Consider the following 21,584-nt stretch of genomic DNA (forward strand, 5'->3'; position numbering starts at 1 on the left):
GCACAGCTGCCCCCAACTCGCAGCTGAACAACGCCTCTCAGGTAGGATACCCGCGTGAACAACGAGCATGCGCCTCATTAGTTCCTACATTAGGTAAACATCACCTGGGCTGGCTCAATGCCCCTGGCTGATGCTTTTTTTGTTTTGTTAGGCGGTGATTTCTCAAATACAGAGTTGATTTGCATTCATGTGTTCCAGGTGAATATTTGCATGATGTAACCAAACGGCGTGCAAGCTGACCCAAACCGCAAATAAATAATAGCCCAGTCGAACATATTTTGATCATGCAAACCAGTTTTAATAAATGATACTGAGCATTAAGAGTAAATAAACTCAGTTCTGCAATTGTAAAATTGTATTGCAATGGTGCAAAAAAACAAACAAAAAAGCACCACAAAAAATGTGTGTGTGTGTGTGTGTTCATATTGATAAACATCGTAAGAACAGTACCTTTGTACGTAATGACGTTTGATAGACGCAGCATTAAGCCAATGGAATACATGTCTGGCAACAGGTTATTCGCTGATTTCCCGGATTGAGCCAATAGGAACAAAGAGAAGGCGGGACGTTTAGGGCTCTTTACATTATGTTTTTGCAAGAAGCGATACAAGTTTGGTTGAGCTATGAATGAGGAGCCGTCGTCCCAGTGGTTTGGAGGTGAAAATACTATTTAAAGACTCTGTATTTGCATTAAAATGAACAACCAGGGTTTTTTGCCAGGTACTTGAGTAACCGTTGAACGACATTTCATCTCACTGTTGGGTAAGTGTGTTTCTAACAATTAAAGTGATTTGATTTTTGAGCGACAGAACATGCAACAGACCTGTTTATTTGTCTGTGGCTCTAAGTAGCAAGCTTGCTAGCAGTTTTATTCGTACTCTTTTTGGAGGTGAGGGCAGGAGGGGATGGCTACTGTTAGTCACTTTGAGACAAAGACACATGGTATTTTAACTGTACATTTTGATATAGGCAATGGACACGCAACAATGAACTGGACTCATTTTATGCTGCTTAAGTCAAAGTCTTCGTTCAGTCTGTTTTTAACCGCCGTTAGTAGCGTTAGCTTATTCTTAAGACCGTGTTTGTATGTGTTCTTGGAGAAGAAACCCAAACATATAGTTTCTCACACTATAAAATTTGTTGCTTACAAAATAACGGTGCTGATATTACCAAAAACATCTCGATAGCTGTATCAGAATGTCGAGCCGAAAAGCTTTGTGGTCATATCAGCGCGTTTTGTGCTTTTGCTGCCTTGACTTACATTGAGACTTTCTGCTTACTTTGAAGGCTCCTTCGTACGAGTGTTTGTCCGTGTTATTCCTAACGACAAAGGCATTTGTTGTTACAGGAAATGATTCCTCCTCCTCTGTGTATTAACCTTTAACTCAATAATCCCAAATAGTTCAAAAGGCTTTCTCCCTGAAATAGACATCAAAGTGCTCTAGTGAGCCCTAATGCATAAGCATGCTGATTATTTAGACTATAACAAGCAAATGCAGACACACTTATTAAGTCTGTACTCAACTATTTTCAGGAATGATTTACTCAGTTTTGAAAGCCATTTATACTTTACTCTTGGTAAGAAGTCCAAGGGTTAAGCCTGTGAATTCTGAGAAAGAGCTTGGACTTTCAGAATAACACAGAAAAGACAGTTTTAATTTTCTCTGCTGAGTTGAGAAATGTATATTTATTTTGTATAATTTAATTCACATAGTCTCACACATACAGTATCATAGTTGTCTGAATTTTTCTGTAGTGTCATTGATCAAAAGTGCTGCTACACAAATGTAAGACCAAATGATATTCTGTTTTAGTAAGCCTATGTTCATGGAAAAACAAGCATTTTCATTCAGATTAACTGGATTATTTTTTAGTAGGTTCTGTTTTGAATGTACTCTTTGTTAGCATGTGTGCTTCCTTCAATAAGATTACAAAAAAAATCAAATGAGGTCTAAATTAAAAGAGTTAGTTCAGTTATGTTGCTAATCAGATATTTTTTTACTATCTGATTGTTTAGCAATTTAAAATGAAATATTTTTTTATTTGTATAGATTCAAAACTGAATGATTTTTTTTTAGTGTTACTGACCAGGTTTAACACTACTCTTGTTTGTATAAATGATTAAAAACCTTTTTTGATGATCAGATAAGCTTAAGTGTAGATTTGCTTCCTCAGAATTCATCTATCAGCTTAAAAAAAACAAACAAACCCAAAATTATAATGGGTTGTCATGTGCTCTGCAATGAGTTTGTAAAAAAAAACAAAAAAACAAATACAAAACACTAGAGAAAAGAAATCCTGTGGTTGACATCAACATCATCAGGATTTGGTATAAAGTCATAATTGCATATCTTTTCCTAGCCTTGTATGGTCATAACTGTCTTTCTTCTTATGTGCAATATGTGGTTTTCTTTTTCTAGGTTTCTTTGGACGCTCCCTTTTCTGCTCCTCATGCTTTATGCTCTGAAGACTCCCTTGGACTACTCAAGGCAAATGCCCTTAGTTGTGACATTACTCACAAAACCATACAAACTTTGTTTATATCATTAATTAAATTCTCCTGTAGGAATTCAGGCCCATCATCTGTTTTAACGTCACACCTCTCCCACATTTTATACCAAGTTAAAAGGGCCATCATATCACTCCGTTCTGCTTAAACATACACAAGCCACCATGTCCTCCATCCTTCCCTTTACTCCTCCTGTCGTGAAACGCCTCTTGGGATGGAAGAAGACTCCAGCAGGGAGTGGAGGAGCAGGAGGTGGAATTGGTGGAGTAGGGGAACAGAATGGTGGAGGGCAGGAGGAGAAATGGTGTGAAAAGGCTGTGAAAAGCCTGGTGAAGAAGCTGAAGAAGACAGGGCAGCTGGATGAGCTGGAGAAAGCCATCAGCACGCAGAACAGCAACACAAAGTGTGTCACCATACCCAGGTGAGAGGAAGACACAGATTCAGTATGTTTTGTTTTTGCATTTTAATGTGGACGTAACACACATTCTGTTACAAAAGCTTAAAATGTTTAGATAATTTAGGTAAAGTACTCATTGCTTCAGGCATTCTTTCACACATTCAGACACGAACAAAAGCAGTCTGTGCTTTTACAGACAGCAGATGTTTCAATCAACAAATAAATACACGTCCATTTCTTGTTTTTTGTAATGACTGTTTTGATGAGCACAGTGAGGTGCTTACACACAGATAAAGTTTTTTTTTTCTTCTTTTGAAAGGGCAAAAAAGGGGGTGATGGGTATCTACACACAGGCAGGAAGAGAAGTTTCTTTTGTGCAACAACGGGTCCGCTTCCCCATTGTGTTGTACCAAAGGTTAGCGAGGCTACAGAAGTGAAACCTGACTTAAGGGAAACAGATGTCTTTCACGTGATGCCCACCCAAACTCATCTGGTAGTTTGATGTAATCGTAATAAATAATGAGTAACACTCATTCGATAAGGAAAATGTGCCTCTTTTTTTTTTTTTTTTTTTTTTCTCATTTCACTTTTTTCCTTCCTTCCTTTTTCATATATTTTTATTGATGTTCTACTTTTTATGAGGCATATTGCACGTTCGTGTGCATTGAAAGTAAGATCCAATTGCCTCACAAACAAACTCATCTTAACAAAATATTAATGAAAAACATTAGGAAAAACAAAGAAAAAAAATAAAGTAAGTAAAAATAAACTAACCAATAAATAAAACATTAAAATACATAAAACAAAATCAAACTAACATACAGAAGGGGTAAAAATTGTTTCACAAAACATAAGTCCACATGGTCTAAATTGCCAAAGTAGTAAAAATTAATCTATAGGGGTCATCTGTAGTTTCAGGTAAGATAAGATTGGTTTCCATACTTTATAGAACCTCTTACTATCACCTCTAACCTCATATCTCAATTTTTCAATGTGCAAAACCCCTATAAATTCCCTAAGCCAGTTTTAAAATACACTTTTTCACTATAACCATGCCATATGCTATCACCAAATTTGAATTATGATCCAAATTTTCCATGATGCTAGAATAGCCAAGCAAAGCAGTTTCAGGGTAAAGAACAATATTAAGATTCAGTGCACTTGAAAACCATCTAAATATGGATCTCCAAAAACTCTGAAGTGTCGGACATAACCAAAATTGATGTGCTAGTGTACACTGGACCGTCTTGCACCTACTACAAAGAGGTGAAGACTGGGGAAAGATTTTATGTCGCTTTACTTTTGAATAATGTAACTTATGTAAAACTGTATTAATTGGAGTCTTGCATTAATGGAGCAATAGTGAATATTTAATGATTGCTTCCAGACCTCATCCTTAAATGTAATGTTAAGGTCCTCTTCCCATAAGTGTTTAATCTTCATTGCACGTTGTGGCGTGCTTTGTAAGAAAGATTTAAATATCAAGGAAATCAATCCTTTGGCTTCCGGAGATCCAAGTAAAATATTAAATATAAAGTTCTCCTCTGGAAGTGAATCAAATGATGGAAAGTTTTGTCTTATGAAAATTCTCAGTTGTAAATAATGGAAAAAATGAGTTTTAGGCAAAGTGTATTTTATATGTTCTTAGGTTGTAGTTGAGGGATGGGGGAGGGCTTAGGGGATTACTGGAACTTGCATCTTTAAAATGAGGTAAATGCAGCCTCAGATCAGCAGCAGTGGTTTATGGAACCACCTTAACAGAAATAACTTGTAATTGTTTTTTTGTTTATCAGTCTCAGACATTATTGTGGAGGAATTTTAATCAGGTTTAAATCTGAAGTTTGTCCGGGTCATTTTAACATCTTGACTTTTTTTTTTCTTTCTTTTTTTTAAACCATTTTGATTTTTAGATTTGCTCGTTTGTGTATCATTGTCTCGTTGTATGACCCTATTTCAAACGTTACATCTTAATTGGTGTCATATTTGACCGTAGAAGACTTAAGTATAAGAGTTCATAACTAACTCTATGACTGCAAGATTCCCAGGTCCTTTGGCTATAAAAAAAAAAAATAGCCAAATCATCACTCATTCATCATTTTTACTCCGAGTTTCTAGTTCAAACGCAGCGTTACAGAACACCTGCAGTGACAAGTCTGAAGGGGACTAAGCTGCCTTTGCTAATGCAGCTTGTCACTTATTTGGATATATTTTAGTCTAGAAACATATATTAAAAAAGCAAGGAAACAACTTGAAATGGGTGTACATCCAAAGTTTCCAGGGCCCTCATTTATCACCCATTCTTAAGCACGGATTTGTGCATGAGAATATTTTCATGTAAAGTGGAATTTACCATCTTGTACTTGTACTTAGAAATGTTCTTAAATATAACAACTCTGACCGTGCATAAACCATAAATAATTACTCATTAAGTACTCTTTAAAGAAAAAAACAAGACATGTAGCTTAGTTGGTTTCAGAAAAGATGCATGTGACAGATAAGAACTGGTCATTGTTAATTTGACGTTATCAAATGTTTCAAACTCTGTGCTCCTCTGTGAGCATCATCAGATGATCAGGTCCCTGATCCCTAATCTATTTCTGATCAGATGCTGCTTTCCCAAGGAGATCCTTCTGCCGCGATTTGGGATCTGTGTTGCAAAGTTTACTTTGCCTACTATTCTGGTGAATATCTCGGTGGTTTGACATTCCCTGACCATCACTGATTTGATCTGTGCTGGACCAAAACACGTTTATTTCTCTTAAAAAATTCAAAATCAGATCAGAGGCGAGTGCTGCAATGATGCTGGGAATATATCTTTAGGTTAACATCAAATTAAGTTTTCTTAATTTTTACAAAACATTTAAAACGACCTCCATCTTTGGATGTTGTATATGTCCTCCTCCAGCTGCAGATGTGTCTTGTCTGTGTGCTGTAACGAATTGTAAAACATTTTTTCTTGAATTGTTTTTATGGTTTGATATTGGACAATTTAATAATTGCTCCCTTTCTTTAAAAAGTAATCTTCCCCTGATCCCAAATAATTTACTTTTAACTTTTTAATGCAGCACCTTGTTTCAGAAGATGATTAAATAACTAAACACACGTTTGGTTGGCTTTAAACTCAGCAGAAATTCATTCTTACCTTCTTTCCATCATTTCATGGAGAAACCCGAGTGATTTCCATGTGACTTCTAAAGGATCTTCTGTATATATATTTAAATAGGGGTGCTTCTGAGTGGAAGTGACCACACACAGGCACGAGCAGGTGATTTAGAACATGTGGGATCTAACAGCTGATTACATACTAATGTGTGTATTACAGACCTCCGCATGTTTTATAAATCCTAGATGTTTTTTGTACTTAGGAGCATTCTGAATATCATTTGTAGGATGGAATCCAGGAATTTTGTTTCTACAGACGATTGATAGTTATCATGTACAGATGGTGGTCTTTCTGCTTGGCTTTATCTGCCTGCCGCACCTCCTCCAGTGCCCTTTGGGGGAAGGTACAGGGCCATCAGCTGATTTTACAAATCATAGATAATTTCCCCCCTCAACCAGAACATCTTTCATTGGGGGGCAGTGGCAATGGGGATGAGTCCCCACCATAATGAGCTCATAAATGAGGGTCCAGGGTTCCAGGGTAAAAGGTTGTTCAGCTAAGAAGGGGAGAGAAAATAGTGAAGCAGACACTTGCTGAAGCATTCCAGCAGAGTGTTAAACTTCCAGCGGGCAAGGTGAAAACTGAAGGGATTAGCCCAGAGAAAATGTGCTCCAATGAATCATTATGGTCAATCAGTCTGTCAAAGATAATTCGAGAAAAGTTGGCTAGCTAAACTGCTGTAATCCTGCGAGACAATGCAACTCACACAAAGAAGGTGGAGGATGACGTGGGAATCTCTGGCTTGGGCTGTTTTGCTCATATGCTGCAGCTTGTTGAGCATGATGAGTTTATTTCACAGCGCAGTGTTTGCAATGCTTTCACTAATGCACATAAACCCGTGGAGCATTTTAAACATTCACAAGAAGCACTGTCTCGTTTGTTCAAACTGGAGAGTTGAAAGTTCTTGCAAATGGGCTCAATAAAGGCATTGCGGCCAGACTGAACAGTTGCTTTTATGATTAAAAGTCCTCTTCAGCAGAAACGAGCCCTCTTAGCCGAGACTGTGCAAACACAATCTGCAACGCTATCCAACTATCTAATGTTCCCTGATTATTCACATACATCCTGGTTCCCTTTCAACACATTCTCTTGGACCTTAAATATTTAAAAAGTATGGGAAAAAAATATTACAACTACCTTTTGTCTTTATTACGATAATGAAGCAGTTACAGACATTGTCTTTGAGTCAGAAGATTTTTTCTTAGAAATTATTTTGGAAAACATTTAAACTGGATTGATTTATTAGTTTCTCTTTTTATTAAAAAATATTTATGGTTTACTACAGCCTAATGTCACTTTACACAGTGACATCAACAGCAGTAATGACCATAATCACAATAATGTTCACGTAAACAGATTTGGTATAGGAAAATATTGCTGTTGACCGATATGCAAATTTCAGATATCTGATCAAAACCCCCAAAAAAGTGGATCGGTGCATTCCTACTCCAATTAATGAACAACTTCATCCCTGATTCAGTTCTGAGAAGTTACAGTGGTCCACCTCCCTTGGGAAGTCAAAAAACAAAGTTTCCATTTGTTTGACTTGCATGTGAGCTCTGATTTGACAGTAACTGGCAATCGTAAGACATGATGATGGTACAGATGCATTAGGTGAAATAATGAAATGGCATCCGTGACCCATAATGGACAAAGTGGTACAGATTTTACAGTTTGAGACTAAGTTTGAACAGTGTAGTCTAGGAAGCATGAAGTCTCTACTTTGAAAAAGAAGGTCTCATGACCTTAAAGTTTTTGCTTCAGAGCCAAATTACAATAACGGAGAAAGAGGAAAAAAAATGCTATTTTATTTGTTCCCTTTACATACCTGTGCACTCTTAAAACATAAAAACTAACCTTCATGTTGCAACAGATTTTCTTCTTATCAACAGGAAACCATCATTGCACAGTTGGTGTAAATAGTTTTCCTCTGAAAGACCGAAAGAAAATTTGTATGCCCAAATCTGCTGCTACTCAATTGTAATGGGTACTTTGCATTTGCAATTTAGTGTAGTTTCACTATGTTCCCATGTGTTGAGTATATAAAGTTGGTACGTCAGATGTGGTAAATCTTTATCAGGAGAGAAATGGAAGAAATCAGGAGAGCCTTGAAAACATGTTCAGGTCACCTAGTTCTGTTTTCAGAAATTCATTTTAATGTAGTCTCTTTTTTTCAGTCTGGTTTAGTTTCCTTTTAATAATTAAAAAAAATGGATGGATGGATGGTAGGTATCTACATAGATAGGATAGGTATATAGTTTTTACAACACTGTTCTCTCTCTCTCTCTCTCTCTCTCTCTCTCTCTCTCTCTCTCTCTCTCTCTCTCTCTCTCTCTCTCTCTCTCTCTCTAAATCTATATATATATATATATATATATATATATATATATATATATATATATATATATATATATTTATTATTTATTTATTTTTCTTTCTTTTTCCCTCTCTTCATGAGACATTTTATGATTGATGCGAGTTGTACTTTGGCGCGACTTATAGTCCAGGAAATACATGAAAGATGGAAACACCAAATAGAAATCAAGCTCTGTTTACTTTTGACATTACAGTATGATGTGAGTAAATGTGGTATGCGTCTGGCTAGACAGTCCATTAGTGCTTTTGGTTTGACAGACTTGTATTGATCTAATGTGTGTGTTAGACAAGCTTTGTGAAACCAATTAAGTTTGTTAGTTTGTTAGGCGAGTAGAAAAATAGCCATGATAGGTGCTGGCTTAGCGGAAGTAGTGAAGATGTGCTGCAAGTGTTTACTTTTTTTTCACTATGGAAAATTAATTAAAGTGTCTTTAAATAAATAAGCTTTTTGGGCCATTAGTAAATGGTTTAGTGTTGTGTAAAATAGAATATGTACAGAAGCAGGATGTTACTAGATTAACATAAAGATTTAACAAGCAGCATTTCATTATCCAAGGTATTATTGCAGAATACTTTGTAAAATCTATTCATGCTAATTGGATAATGGTTGGATTGTTTAAGAAATAAAATCTTTAAGATAGTTTCTGCCTAAATGTTGAAAGAATGGATATCCTGTAAACATGAGAAGTTTAGCTAAAGGGTGAAAGAGGGATTGAGAGGATGAAGGAGAACTTTGTGAGACTTATATGATGTCAGACATATACATTTCTTTTCTGTGAGGGCTGTTGACTTGATAGTTGCTTTCGAAGTAGAGCTGATAAGGTCATGGTTGTTCTTATAGGCCGTTTACTTGAATACAACCCTTGTCCCGCTTGAATACAACCCTTGTTAGGAAGCTCTAGGAAGTAAGGAGAGTTTATGTTTTGTATGGTTTAAAGACAAGTTACTAATCATATTTCAACTCCATAGTTGGACATGAACTTTAGGTTTGGTTCTTATCTGTGTTGCTGTTAAAGGCAAAATTGTGAATGCACAAATAATTAGAAATGGGCAATTAAGTGCTTTACAATTGGTGTTTTTTTTTTTTTTTTTTTTTTTTTTTTTTTTTTTTAAAGAGATTTCATAAAAGCACACTTATTAAAAACTGATTTTTTGTCTTTTGTTGGTTATTTGGTAAAAGTTGCATTCATTTATTTAGCTTTAAAATCATTCTATGCACAGGTCAACCCAGCCGAGAAGGGAAGGATGTAGTAGTGAAAAGAACACAGCAGTTTTCAGCAGATAGCATTCCATGCTTTTGATGCATAGCACACTTCCTTTTGAACACAAGGAAACAAGGCTGATAAAACTCAAAGATAAATTGCTCTGGTTTTGGTCTTGTAAATGTCTTTGGAGGGTGGGGGTTGGGTGGAGAATGTCAAAAGGGTATCTGGAGGACTGTGAGATGATAGCAGGTGTAGAGCTTTGTAGATTCCTGTTGAAGTGGAAGTAGGAAATGTGTCAGAGAAAGGGTGAGGCACCTCAGCTATGCAAAGATAGTAAGTGGAGATCTGAGTAGCTTCATAGAGCAATTTCTTTTTTTAAATTTAAGATTGTATGTCTGCTCTAGATAAAAAAATAAAAAAAAATGTCCTTGTGGTCTTTTGCAAATAATCCAATTCAACTCAGGAGTTGCCCACTTCATCTGAGAATTTGGCCCTTAAGCTTTCACATTCATTCACAGACTTAGAGATGAAGGTCAAGTGTCATACTCAGGCTGGTTTGGATAGTCAAACTCTAAAGTGATTTCACTCTTGACCTTTATGTGAGGCAGAGAAAAGGCAAAACATGATCTTATGTTTAGTTGTACTCAGTAATTGTAGCTGGGGAACACTGAGTAGGTTGATAAGTGTCAAGATAAAGTCGTGCACAGACAGGCATAGCGATGGCTTTGTCCTAATCAAACCACAGAATCTGTTCTCCAGCAACACACTCAGAAACCCACTTTTTGTATGTGCACATGAACACATTAGTGTTGTAAATTTTTATTTTCCTTTCATCATGTCTTAGCACATTTTGTGTTGTCTATTGAATTTAATTATGTCCTCATTGACACGTCATTGTGCATTTCCTGTGATTTTCTTCCCATCATACTTATGTCCTAAACGACATGAAAAACCATGAATTTTATGTTTTTGTGTAGCTTAGATTTATTTGCATTCAGGTATTGTAGACTTTAATAACCCTAAAGCCTAAAGTCCAATAGTAAAAACTCTTTAGAATTGTATATTTTGTTCTTAGTTTAAAAAGTAACTCTTTTTTATTTATTTATAAATGCATAACATTTGTCTTTAGGTATCCTGGTTCAATCAGCCATCTACATGTCGTATGTGATTTGTCACACAATCATCTGTCATCCATTTACTCTCTTATTGGAAACCAGAGGGTGGAATTTTCTTTCTGCTCTTCATGGAATCATTAAGAGAATACCCACGTGATTTCATCTTATTTAGTTGAGACGCCTCATGTTTACCATCTATTTGCTTTTTTTTTTTTTCCTTTTTCCACTTGTCTTGTGCGTGTGTGTCGTGTGTTGTGTGTCTGTAGCAATTGCTCAGACCTTTGGGGTCTAGGCTCAGGCCACACGATAGAGCAGTGGGACTCTGCAGGCATGTACGGATACCCAGACCATGGCAGGTGAATACACTCACATGCACACAAATACGCAGTGAATCAAATACATCCTTTGATCCTGGCAAAACGTTCTGCTACAGAAACAAATCCCTGCTTTGATGATCATTTGTTGCTCTGCAATCTGTTGTATTAGTGTACAGTGATTTGTCATTTCTATTTAAATCTATAAATAGTTGATCACTTAAAACAGCAAAACTGTAGATATTAGATGTACAGTATGTAATGGTTGGATTCAACTATATTAAAAGGAGCAGTATGTCATGTTTAATGCCTATGTTTATATATTCAGTAAGTAAAAATCACCACATATATAAAGATGAACCTCATGGTGCTTTCTTTAAAAGGCTTTATTTAAAGTAAAAAAAAAAAATCAATTTTTTTATTTAAATTATGCAATTATGTTAGTTATCATGCAATTTTGAAACTATTTAAACTTAGCCATGAAGCAAAACTGATGTTCTGATTTCCACCACTCTGTGAGTTTGTGTTCATTAACATCTTCTCTTGATAAACACTGTAAAATCCAGAAATTCAACACGGCACAAACACCTGTAGCTATTGCTCACCTTCAGTCTAGACTTTCTTCATGTCTTGGGTATGTGATTGAGTGATCTGCCATTTTCTTATCTCTCAGGTCACTGGACGGGCGTCTTCAGGTGTCTCATCGTAAGGGCCTGCCTCACGTCATCTACTGCCGACTGTGGAGATGGCCTGACCTTCACAGCCATCATGAGCTGAGGGCCATTGACACGTGCCAGTATGCATTTAACCTCAAGAAGGATGAAGTGTGTGTCAATCCCTACCATTACCAGAGAGTGGAGACGCCTGGTAATGATCCTTTATGATTGTGTCTTTCTTCACTGTTTGTTTTTCTCTGAGTGCCAGTGACCTCGAGATGCCCTCTAGGAAGTTAATAATCATGGTGGTTGTAGGAACTAGAATATTTTTTATGTTTAACCTCTTAGAGCAAAATTATGGGCCGTTTTTATCTGTGGAAACTAGTATACATGTGTTAATGTTCTTCATTTTCTTCTTTGTATTAGAGGCAGAATGATGGACCTGTGTATTTTGCATGTGTATCAAATCCTAATTGGCTTTGTGACACTCTTATTTAGTGTTGCCTCCAGTGTTGGTGCCGCGCCATCCAGAGATTCTGACGGAGCTTCCACCTCTAGACGACTTTACAAACTCCATCCCTGAAAACACCAACTTCCCTGCGGGCATAGATCCTCCTAATAACTATATACCAGGTATGTATACAAAGCAGGATCTTCTTTTTTTCTGCTTACATAATTTCTTACAAAATGTATTCTTAATCTTTTAGACACTCCTCCACCTGGCTACATGAGTGAAGATGGTGAAACCAGTGACCAGCAAATGAATCAAAGTATGGAATCAGGTAGATTAGTTGACAACTGTTGGTGTATCTCTCAACTTCGTTTCTCAGTAGGCTAATCTGCTAAGCTAAGTTTGCAGCACCTTAAGGGTAAAGGAGGGGAAACACTGCACATGACCGGTAAAGCATTCAACCCCAAATCCTTGGTGGAGCTGTCTGTGCTAACTGTGAAACATCTTGGTTTATGATTGAAATGTGCTAAATGTTTTGCTTTTGCCTGCAAGGCTGAACTTAAAACTGTTTCCATACTAACATCTGAGAACCCAGCTTCCAAGCTGCTGTTGTGCTCTGCTAAAAAATGTGATTATTAATGTCGTTGTTCTTTTAAACAACCGAAACTTTTTGACAAGTCATCACAAATATGCTGTGATTTTTGCTATATTTACAGAACTGAAGGAGGAAGTAGCTACATCATTGCAGCAAAGAGCATACATTTAAGAAGTTTAGTTTACACAAGCTGTATATCAAATGTAGAACAGAAACAAGGTGTATAACTGGATTTGTTTGTTTTTATACCAGGCTCACCAGCAGAAATGTCACCAAGCACCCTGTCACCTGTCAGTCATAGCCTGGGTAGGCATTTATTTTATTCTGAACTCTCTTTATGGTTCTTAAAAGTAAGAAGAAAAAAACATATTTAAAGGTTCATGCATGCATTTGTTTAAAATATTTCTTCCTTGATGCTTTTTCAGACCTTCAACCAGTCACGTACAGTGAACCAGCTTTTTGGTGCTCTATAGCCTATTATGAGTTGAACCAGCGAGTCGGAGAGACGTTCCATGCCTCCCAGCCATCTCTGACTGTCGACGGTTTCACTGATCCTTCCAACTCTGAGCGCTTCTGCTTAGGGCTTCTCAGCAATGTTAACAGAAATGCAACTGTTGAAATGACAAGGAGACATATAGGTATGAGAACACGCATAACTGTCGTTGGGTGTTCACTTGAACATGGTGGAAATGTTGACGCTTCTCAAATATTATACATTATGTTAGTGAGCCTGGGTAAAAAATATCAAGCAAAAGAAATGCAAAGCTTAGAAAATCAAATTGGTAACTGAATTAAGTCGTCTTCTGAAGTATCTCAAATATTTTTGCAAGTTTTTGATTTTGATTATGCTCCATTAAAGATAAAAAATAATAATAATCACTGCATTTCATGTTGAAACTGTGCACTCTTACGAATATACTGTGTGTATAATTGCTACCTCTTCAGTTCAGACATGATTTCTTTGAGTTGTTTTGATCATATTTATATTTTTTGTCTGAAATCCTGCAGGACGCGGTGTCAGGTTGTATTACATCGGTGGGGAGGTCTTTGCCGAGTGCCTCAGCGACAGTGCCATTTTTGTCCAGAGTCCAAACTGCAACCAGCGCTATGGCTGGCACCCTGCCACAGTCTGCAAGATACCACCAGGTATGAATACATGCATAACTTCTCGTTTTTTGCTTTCTCCCTTAATCCCGATGATTATCATGTCACTGATAGGACAAGTGGGTTTATATGATTATATGAGGATCAAGAATAGGCACTACTAGATAAAAATCTCCAACTGTTAGTTTATAAAGGCTCACCTGCACCATGTGAAATGGTCCTGACTCATGTACAGAATAATGACTACTTTTCTACCAGCTGATACAGATAGAATAAAGCTTGAAGGAAGGCAGTAAGAGCCTCCACATTGTGACAGTATTTCTAACACTCACCCACACGGTGACTCATCTGTACCCATGTAACTTTGAACATTTCATTCCTGGCCAAATAAGCTGTGTGGACGGCATCATAACGGAGGTGACGAATCGACAAACTGAAGCCAAGGATCTTGTAGATGCTCAGGAATAGGTCTTGTCAGCCATGTGGAGAATATTCACTGACAAAATGCTCGCACTTAACACTGCTTCTGCTTGCAGCTTTGCAGAAAGGGCTAAATAAAAAAAAATATTCAAGTAAACTTTTAATTCATTTATTTGTTAAAACACATTGTTGTGAGATAAGTCATTAAGTTTGGAGTTTTCAATCTAAGCTGGAAGAAGATATAATTTGTATTGCTTATCTCTCTGTTACAGACAACTTTTTTTATTTCTTCTTCTTCTTTAGGATGTAATCTAAAGATTTTCAACAACCAGGAGTTTGCAGCTCTATTGGCCCAGTCAGTCAATCAGGGGTTTGAGGCAGTGTACCAGCTAACCAGAATGTGTACAATCAGAATGAGCTTCGTCAAGGGCTGGGGAGCAGAGTACAGGTTTGTTACATCTGCAAGCACATCTTTGTTTTGTGCTAACATTCATAACAAATCGAGGAGCCTGAAAGACCAGTAAAATTCACTGGTGTGTATGTTGTATGCGTTTTTCTGTTTGTATGTAAACTTTGTGCCATAAAAGTCCAAGTTTTAATGCTTATCTACTTCACATTTAATGAATGAGTTGAAGCTTCAGGACCTCTGGCAGTGCTAAATAATACAGAGGCAAGTGATATTTAAGCCCCTGTCAGAAAAAGATATAGTTAAGTGAAAAATAAAATAGAAATTAATAAATAAAACTAATATTTTTGTTAAGCAATTAGAATTGAAGCTTAAAATCTGCACTTAAAATTACAATATGGTTCTTTTAAATTCCATTGTGGTGGTGTAGAGAGAGAAAATTATTAAAAAAAAAAGTATCCAACAATTAATGGGCTCAACAGCATATAAATAAGAGTATATTTTAACCATCATATCTTAAATCACAGCTCTTTGTCTTTTTGTTTGCATCCCATCTGCACTGAATGTGTTTAATCTCTATGGTAGTTATCCCTTTGTTGTAAAATGTCAGAGATTACAAAACATTTGTCTGTATCCCAGTACCTGTTTCCATCCAGAGTCTGTTCCTGACTTTGCTCAGAGTTGTGGGGAAGCAGGAGTCAAACAGCAGTGCTTGTTGGCTCGTTTTGGCTTGTCCTCACTGGTCACCTTTAAGCCCCTGTATAGCCAGGCCAAGCCGGCTACGTTGCCCCATCACAACTCATACTTATTTTTCTCCTTCTAGTAAGAAGTTATTGCAGTGTTTTGATATCATTATCAAATAAAAGTCAGTCCTGTCATCATTCCTAGATTATTCCCAGGTTGTAACTCCACTTAATGACATACTACATGTTATAATATACAGTACATTGTAAGCTACATGGGGGTCATGTTTGTGCCTCACATTTGTTTATTTTTTATTCTCACAGACGTCAGACGGTAACCAGCACCCCCTGTTGGATTGAGCTGCATCTCAATGGCCCCCTCCAGTGGTTGGATAAGGTTTTGACCCAAATGGGTTCACCATCGGTGCGCTGCTCCAGTATGTCTTAAACAGGGTTCCACGTAAAAGTGAGACTGACATTTCACAACATTTAAACTGTTTATCCTAAACGAAGCCACCATGCAGTCTTAAACAACATACTAGCAACATTTTCAAAACAAAACAAAGAAAATATATTCTCTACAGCAAGCATTGGGGACAAGAAAATGGCATCACCAATAGACTATGATGGAATATTAACAGTGACCTGGTCCCCTGACCTGAATACCCCCCTTTTGCTCTGTTGGATCAACATCAGATCAACTTTGTAGTTGTCATCAACTTAATGATTGAAATCAACATGCAATATTTAAATGATGAAAGTGATGTCATTATGGACTAGCCGGGCTCAGATCAAAAACCCGAGGCAGGACGGAGCCTTCCTGCCCCTCTCAGTGACACAGCAGCAGTTTTTGAGATCGAGCATGTGACCTAATTATTTTAGCTCAATTTGTCCAACCACTAGTTCAGCTTGACTCTTCACTACCTACTTTCCACAGCAAAACTTTGATTCAGTGTTCAAATTTCTGTTTACACAAGGCTGACTAACGGTAGTACTGCCGCTCCAGGCTTATGTTTAACCAAAGTAACTTCATGCCTGGGTACGACTTTATTATTATTATTGTTATTATTATTATTATTCCTGGTTTCGGTGACCAAACATCCATTCCATCTTTGCGATGTTCCTCCTCCTCGCTCAGCCATTTGTGTGGTGCTGTGGTCTAGATTGAACTGGAGGGGACTGCATGGTCTTACACTCTTATATAACAAATCAAATCTACTCCATGTTCACATCTTTACGAGCAAACAGATTTTATGTAAACAAAAATAAAAATAATTTTCACAGTATACTTAATGCAAGTTGAACCTATTCAAAGATGTGGTGGATAATGGCTGAAACAAACTCTATTTTTTTCTCACTCATGAGAAGTTTTCATTTTAATGTTTGATCAGTGACTACTGTGCGCACATACACACCAAAATTATGAACTTCTCAGAACAAGATGAAGAGCATCCAACATTTCATCCCTCTAGAACTTCCCTATATCCGGTTTGAATAATGACAATGCATCACTCACAGATAAATCTGTTCTTTTATTGTTTTTAAAGCCTAAGATTTTAGTTTTACTGTGCTTCACCTTCCTGTGAGACTCTTCCTCTTGGTCATTACAGGAAATTTGTGTAGGGTTTGGAGATGTACAGGATTAGGGCTAAACTACTTCTGGGTGACAGACTGTAATACTTGTCACTGCAATTACTCATCTGTTATTAAAAAAAATGCACAAGTCTCTTAGACCAATGCACAGCTCTCCAGTTATTGTCAATTTATCGATGGGGAAAAGTCCTGCAGCACAGGACTTTAATTTATAAAATGACTTCTATCTTTTACTTGCACTGCCCCAAATAATGCCCCCTATGATTAAGTTGCCTTTGATGTAAAATACAATATGTTCTGAATTGTGCAGAGAGGAATGTTTAAAAAGCCCATTTGAAGTTAAGATAATTCTCCATTTTTGTGTTCACTGTAAAGATTTTTCTTCTTAAATTTTGTTTTTCAGCTTGTTAAAGAGTGTGATTCATTTTGATTTTTTTATGCAATTTCTGCTCTTTAAACCAGCTTGTACATTGGTATTTTACAACAAAGTGCTAAAGCTTTAAGTGTTAATCTAGTTATACTTCACATTTATTTTCTTTACACAATGTTTTAGCTACATTTTTGTATTTTAATGCATTTTTATATATGAAATATATTTAAATCTTCAAAGCTTTCTTCCTTTTTTATTAGGATTGTCTTTTTTTTCTTTTTTTTAAAGAGCGTCCTGTCATTGAAATGATTACAGCTTGATTGATGACCTGTGATGTGTATGTAGCATAGGATATCAAAATATCACAGAATTTACAACTGGAAACTTTCATAATTGTGTGCTTATGTCTGAGGAGTTATCCCAATGATCTGCATTTTATCAAAGCCTGAATTGGCTATTGAAATAATAGAAGTAGTTGAAACAACTAACTATAATATCAGCTGTTATTAAAATATGTAGATGAAAGAAGTAGTTTCTTGCTTTTAATGACACCAATTGTTCATCTACAGGGAAGTGACCAAAGACTCAACACCTACTTAATTTTATTGGTCTAATTTTAAATTCAGATATTGTCAGTGTACTCTTAAAGTTTGGGGTTCTTGATTAAAAACTTAGCAAATTTTATGAATGGGGTGAGGTATTCATGATATTGGGATACAGTAATACAGTCTTGTCTTTTTTGTATCACAGTAGTTTGTATTTATTCAGATAACTTTATGGAGGTACAAATTGTTGAATTCTGTTTCAGGACGTTCTAGTTTCTGTAAAAGCTGCAGCTAATTTCAGTAATGCAGCTGTTTATAACTCACATTGGTGGGTGTGTTTACATGCACACATCTCATCAGAAATCTAACTACTCTAAAGGTATTTCTCACGTGTGGGTCAAAATTCAATCACAAAACATTACTATGATTTGTGTATTGTAAATACAAAGAATTTTGTGTGACTAGGTCTAAACTTGCCTTACTTTGACTTGTGCTATCCCACAGCTAACAGCAGTTGATGGTGTGCATGTAAACACATGAATATTTTCTGTTTTCTTTATTAAGATTAAAGATTTCCTTTTGAGGGTGGAGACTTGACGGCATCACGCTCAAAGGAGGGAGTTTTTGGCATGTAGGAAAACTCGAAAACAACTGTAGTTCTGCAGAATAGACGTTCTTAATGTTTAACCAAGGTTCATCATAGCAAATCCTTTCATGTAGCTAGTACTCAACCTGAAACCAGTCAGTCAGTTGCTGTGATTGTTCTGTTTCTGTCTCTGTGTAATGTTTTCCATTTGACAACTTGTGTTTTTGCTGGTCTTTATTTTTCCCTCATTTATTGGGGAAGAAAGTTTGACTTCTACTACAGTTCAACCAATGTTTTTCAAGCTGAAACGAAAATGTAGTATTTCTTTTTGTGTTTTATTGCTAACTCTCACTTGTTCTATGCATTGACATCAAATTGTGTGGACAACAGTCCCTTCTTAAAAAAATCTCCATAGTGTCTTTGCTGATGGTTAAACATATGTTTTCTTTTTTGTGCAAAATGCCAGGACCCAGCAAACGCCTTTGCATCTTTTTTTTTTTCTTCTTCTTTCTTTAAATGAGTGCCACCTAAGATTGTACCATAAAGACCAACTGGCTCTTCTTACCTTCATAAGGAAGGTGGAACCAAATGAGGTTTCATGAAGGACACTTCAAACCTATTCTGAGGTCTGCATTCCTGCGTACAGATCATATTATATATTTTTTTCTTATTGTGATGACAATTGTGTATTCCAAACTAAGTCTCTTTCTAGGGAATTGCTTAGGAAGTGACCTCCTGGACCAAGTGAAGTTCCTACATGTCACTAGTGATGTTATGATGTTATATAGGTGTACTTTTCTTTATTTTTTCCATATATGTTGTTCCTTCTGCTTGCTATAAACGGAACATATTCACTAGACAACAATCTGTTAGTAGTTCTGTGTTCTTCAAACACCAGTTTTCATAGGCTTTCCAGCTATCCTACATTTACGACTTCTTACAGTGTACACTAATAAAGCTGTTTTAATTCAGTTGGAAGTGGTCTTGTTTGTATGGCTGACAGGAGCTCACCTTTTTGTACAGTTACTAGTTTGCATGTAGGAAGCTGTGTTCAGTTTCTGCCAGCCTGACATGTTAATGTAAGTATGGAACAGATTGTTATTGTAATTTCATACAATTATTACAGCTTAACATTGCTTAAATTTATCAAAGATGTTTGTTGCTACTGACTGACAGTGTTGTCTGAATTAACTTTATTTTTCTAGTTAGGTAGTTTTGGGTACATCAAGCTTAAAAAAAATAAATTAATAAATAAAAAGTTAGCATTTTTTACATATTAGGCCCGGCCAGTGATTGTTGAGGTGTATTAATTGGCTCTAACACAAACAGGTGTGATAGGGTGAGGCACGTGACGCTACATCTTTCGAAAAAACTAAATCTTCAATATATTTTATAGAAGCCCTTTAATTGATAAAGCAGAACACTAATATAGATTTTTATCTGCACTACTAAAATTGGAAGTACGCGTTGTTGTTTATTTCGACCGCGTGGACGAGGAATGAGGTAAGTCCACAGTAGCCCGTCATTAGCAGGCCTCTCGGTGTACAAAACTATAATAATTGTTTAACGTCAGGGTTATTCATAACTTGTTTTATTAACGATGGGGAAATTTTAATTTATGTTCATTAAGCCCTAAACGGTAATTTCAGCTTTGGTTTTCATGAAAGATACTCATTTAAAAAAAGTTTGTGCTGTGCTGATGATGGCGCTACATGCCATGTGGTTTTGTGGCCAGTAGAGGGCGCTAGAATCACACCAATGAAAAGATTCGGCGAGTGTATTAATTGTGAGCAGGTATTATCATTATTACTTTCCCCAAAGTGCATATTTATAAATGAGATTGCCTACTAATTTAAAAACCATATGTGGAGCAATTGTTGAGCATTCATCTGGACCTTAGCACAATGATTGTGGTTTTGGCATTTTCTCTCAGAATGGGATTTTGCTCAGCACAAATATTTTTAGCTGTCCATGTCAAACTATTTAAGACTTTTTCCCTTTTTGGAGTTCACACCATCACAGAAAAGAACATACATTAGATCAGCACTGTAAAGCAGTAATTGTTTCAGGGTTGTAACAAATAAATGAAATTTTAATTCCTACCACTGAATTATTTAGATTTGTTTACTGTCATTGAGTGAAACCTTTAGCCCTTCCTCTCTGCTTATACAGAGGCTACTTGGTGAAATGGCAGTCTTATAGTTGAACATACCAGACACAGAAAAACACATTAAAAACCTTTCCAGTTTAAACATTTAAACTTGCAATGAATAGTCTTCAAGAGTCCATCTTTATTTGCATTTCCACTTTATCTACCAAATACAGGCACAACTGGTGTTTTTAAATATCTGGTTGTTGTTCTGTTTTTTTGTTGTCTTTTACATTACTAGGCATATGTTTTGCATAACTGCTTAGCACACACAGTTTTTCCTCATTGCCATGTTTGTTTTTTTGCATGCCAGAGTAAATATTCTTTCTAGCTCACCTACTCCATTACCATAGCATCATTAGGCTGTTGATGCTCACTCTCATGCCTTATGGTTTGGCCTTGGATTTCATTCAATCCCTCGAGCCCTATTACCATCCAGAGGAGTAAGCATTTCCCAAACAAATAAATACTGTATCCTGAGTGTACCTAAACTTTCTGGAAGAGTAATATAGACTGGTAATGGTGGCAGTCATTTTTATCTCTTGTGGTTGCTAAACAGATTTCAGTTTGTTTTTCTTTTTTCTAAACATAAGCCATTAATTCTTGTGTCTGCAGCATCTGCTTTATGGACTAGATATTTATTGGATATGCTGTAACCATGCCTTTTTCATACAGCGGTTGCAAATGCAAAATCCTTTTCAATAACAGAGTAAATCAGGTTGGTAAATTACATTAAGGAGCATACCCACTGCAACTGTGATCTTCTAATTTACTAGACTGCTGACATCTTACCAGAAATATATATTTGAACTCTGATTTGTAATGTGTTGTTATACACTATCTACTGCTGTACCCTTTTCATGTTTTTGGCTATACAAATAAGTTAGAAATTGTATTTTTAACATGTGAAGGAGGACTTTTATGCACACATTAAACCACCCTCGGCT

General features: G+C 36.4%; 1 protein-coding gene across 3 annotated transcripts; it reads left to right on the top strand.

Moving 5' to 3' along the window:
• The first annotated feature begins 623 nt into the window (after positions 1-623).
• smad2 (SMAD family member 2) lies at positions 624-19,459 on the top strand. 3 transcript variants are annotated; one of them, XM_041970091.1, is made up of 11 exons: positions 624-762; positions 2,421-2,930; positions 11,032-11,121; positions 11,753-11,946; positions 12,234-12,368; positions 12,443-12,517; positions 13,034-13,087; positions 13,207-13,419; positions 13,790-13,927; positions 14,609-14,753; positions 15,719-19,459. In XM_041970091.1, exons 2-11 carry the CDS (start codon positions 2,674-2,676, stop codon positions 15,840-15,842), a joined length of 1,425 nt encoding a protein of 474 aa, XP_041826025.1. In that variant the 5' UTR covers positions 624-762; positions 2,421-2,673; the 3' UTR covers positions 15,843-19,459. The 3 variants fall into 3 exon arrangements, with proteins under 3 accessions (XP_041826025.1, XP_041826026.1, XP_041826027.1); XM_041970092.1 differs by having other exon boundaries at positions 12,443-12,505; XM_041970093.1 differs by lacking the exon at positions 11,032-11,121.
• Positions 19,460-21,584: the final 2,125 nt, after the last annotated feature.

This window comes from Melanotaenia boesemani, chromosome 19 (genome assembly GCF_017639745.1).
Source record: "Melanotaenia boesemani isolate fMelBoe1 chromosome 19, fMelBoe1.pri, whole genome shotgun sequence".
Lineage (NCBI taxonomy): Eukaryota > Metazoa > Chordata > Actinopteri > Atheriniformes > Melanotaeniidae > Melanotaenia > Melanotaenia boesemani.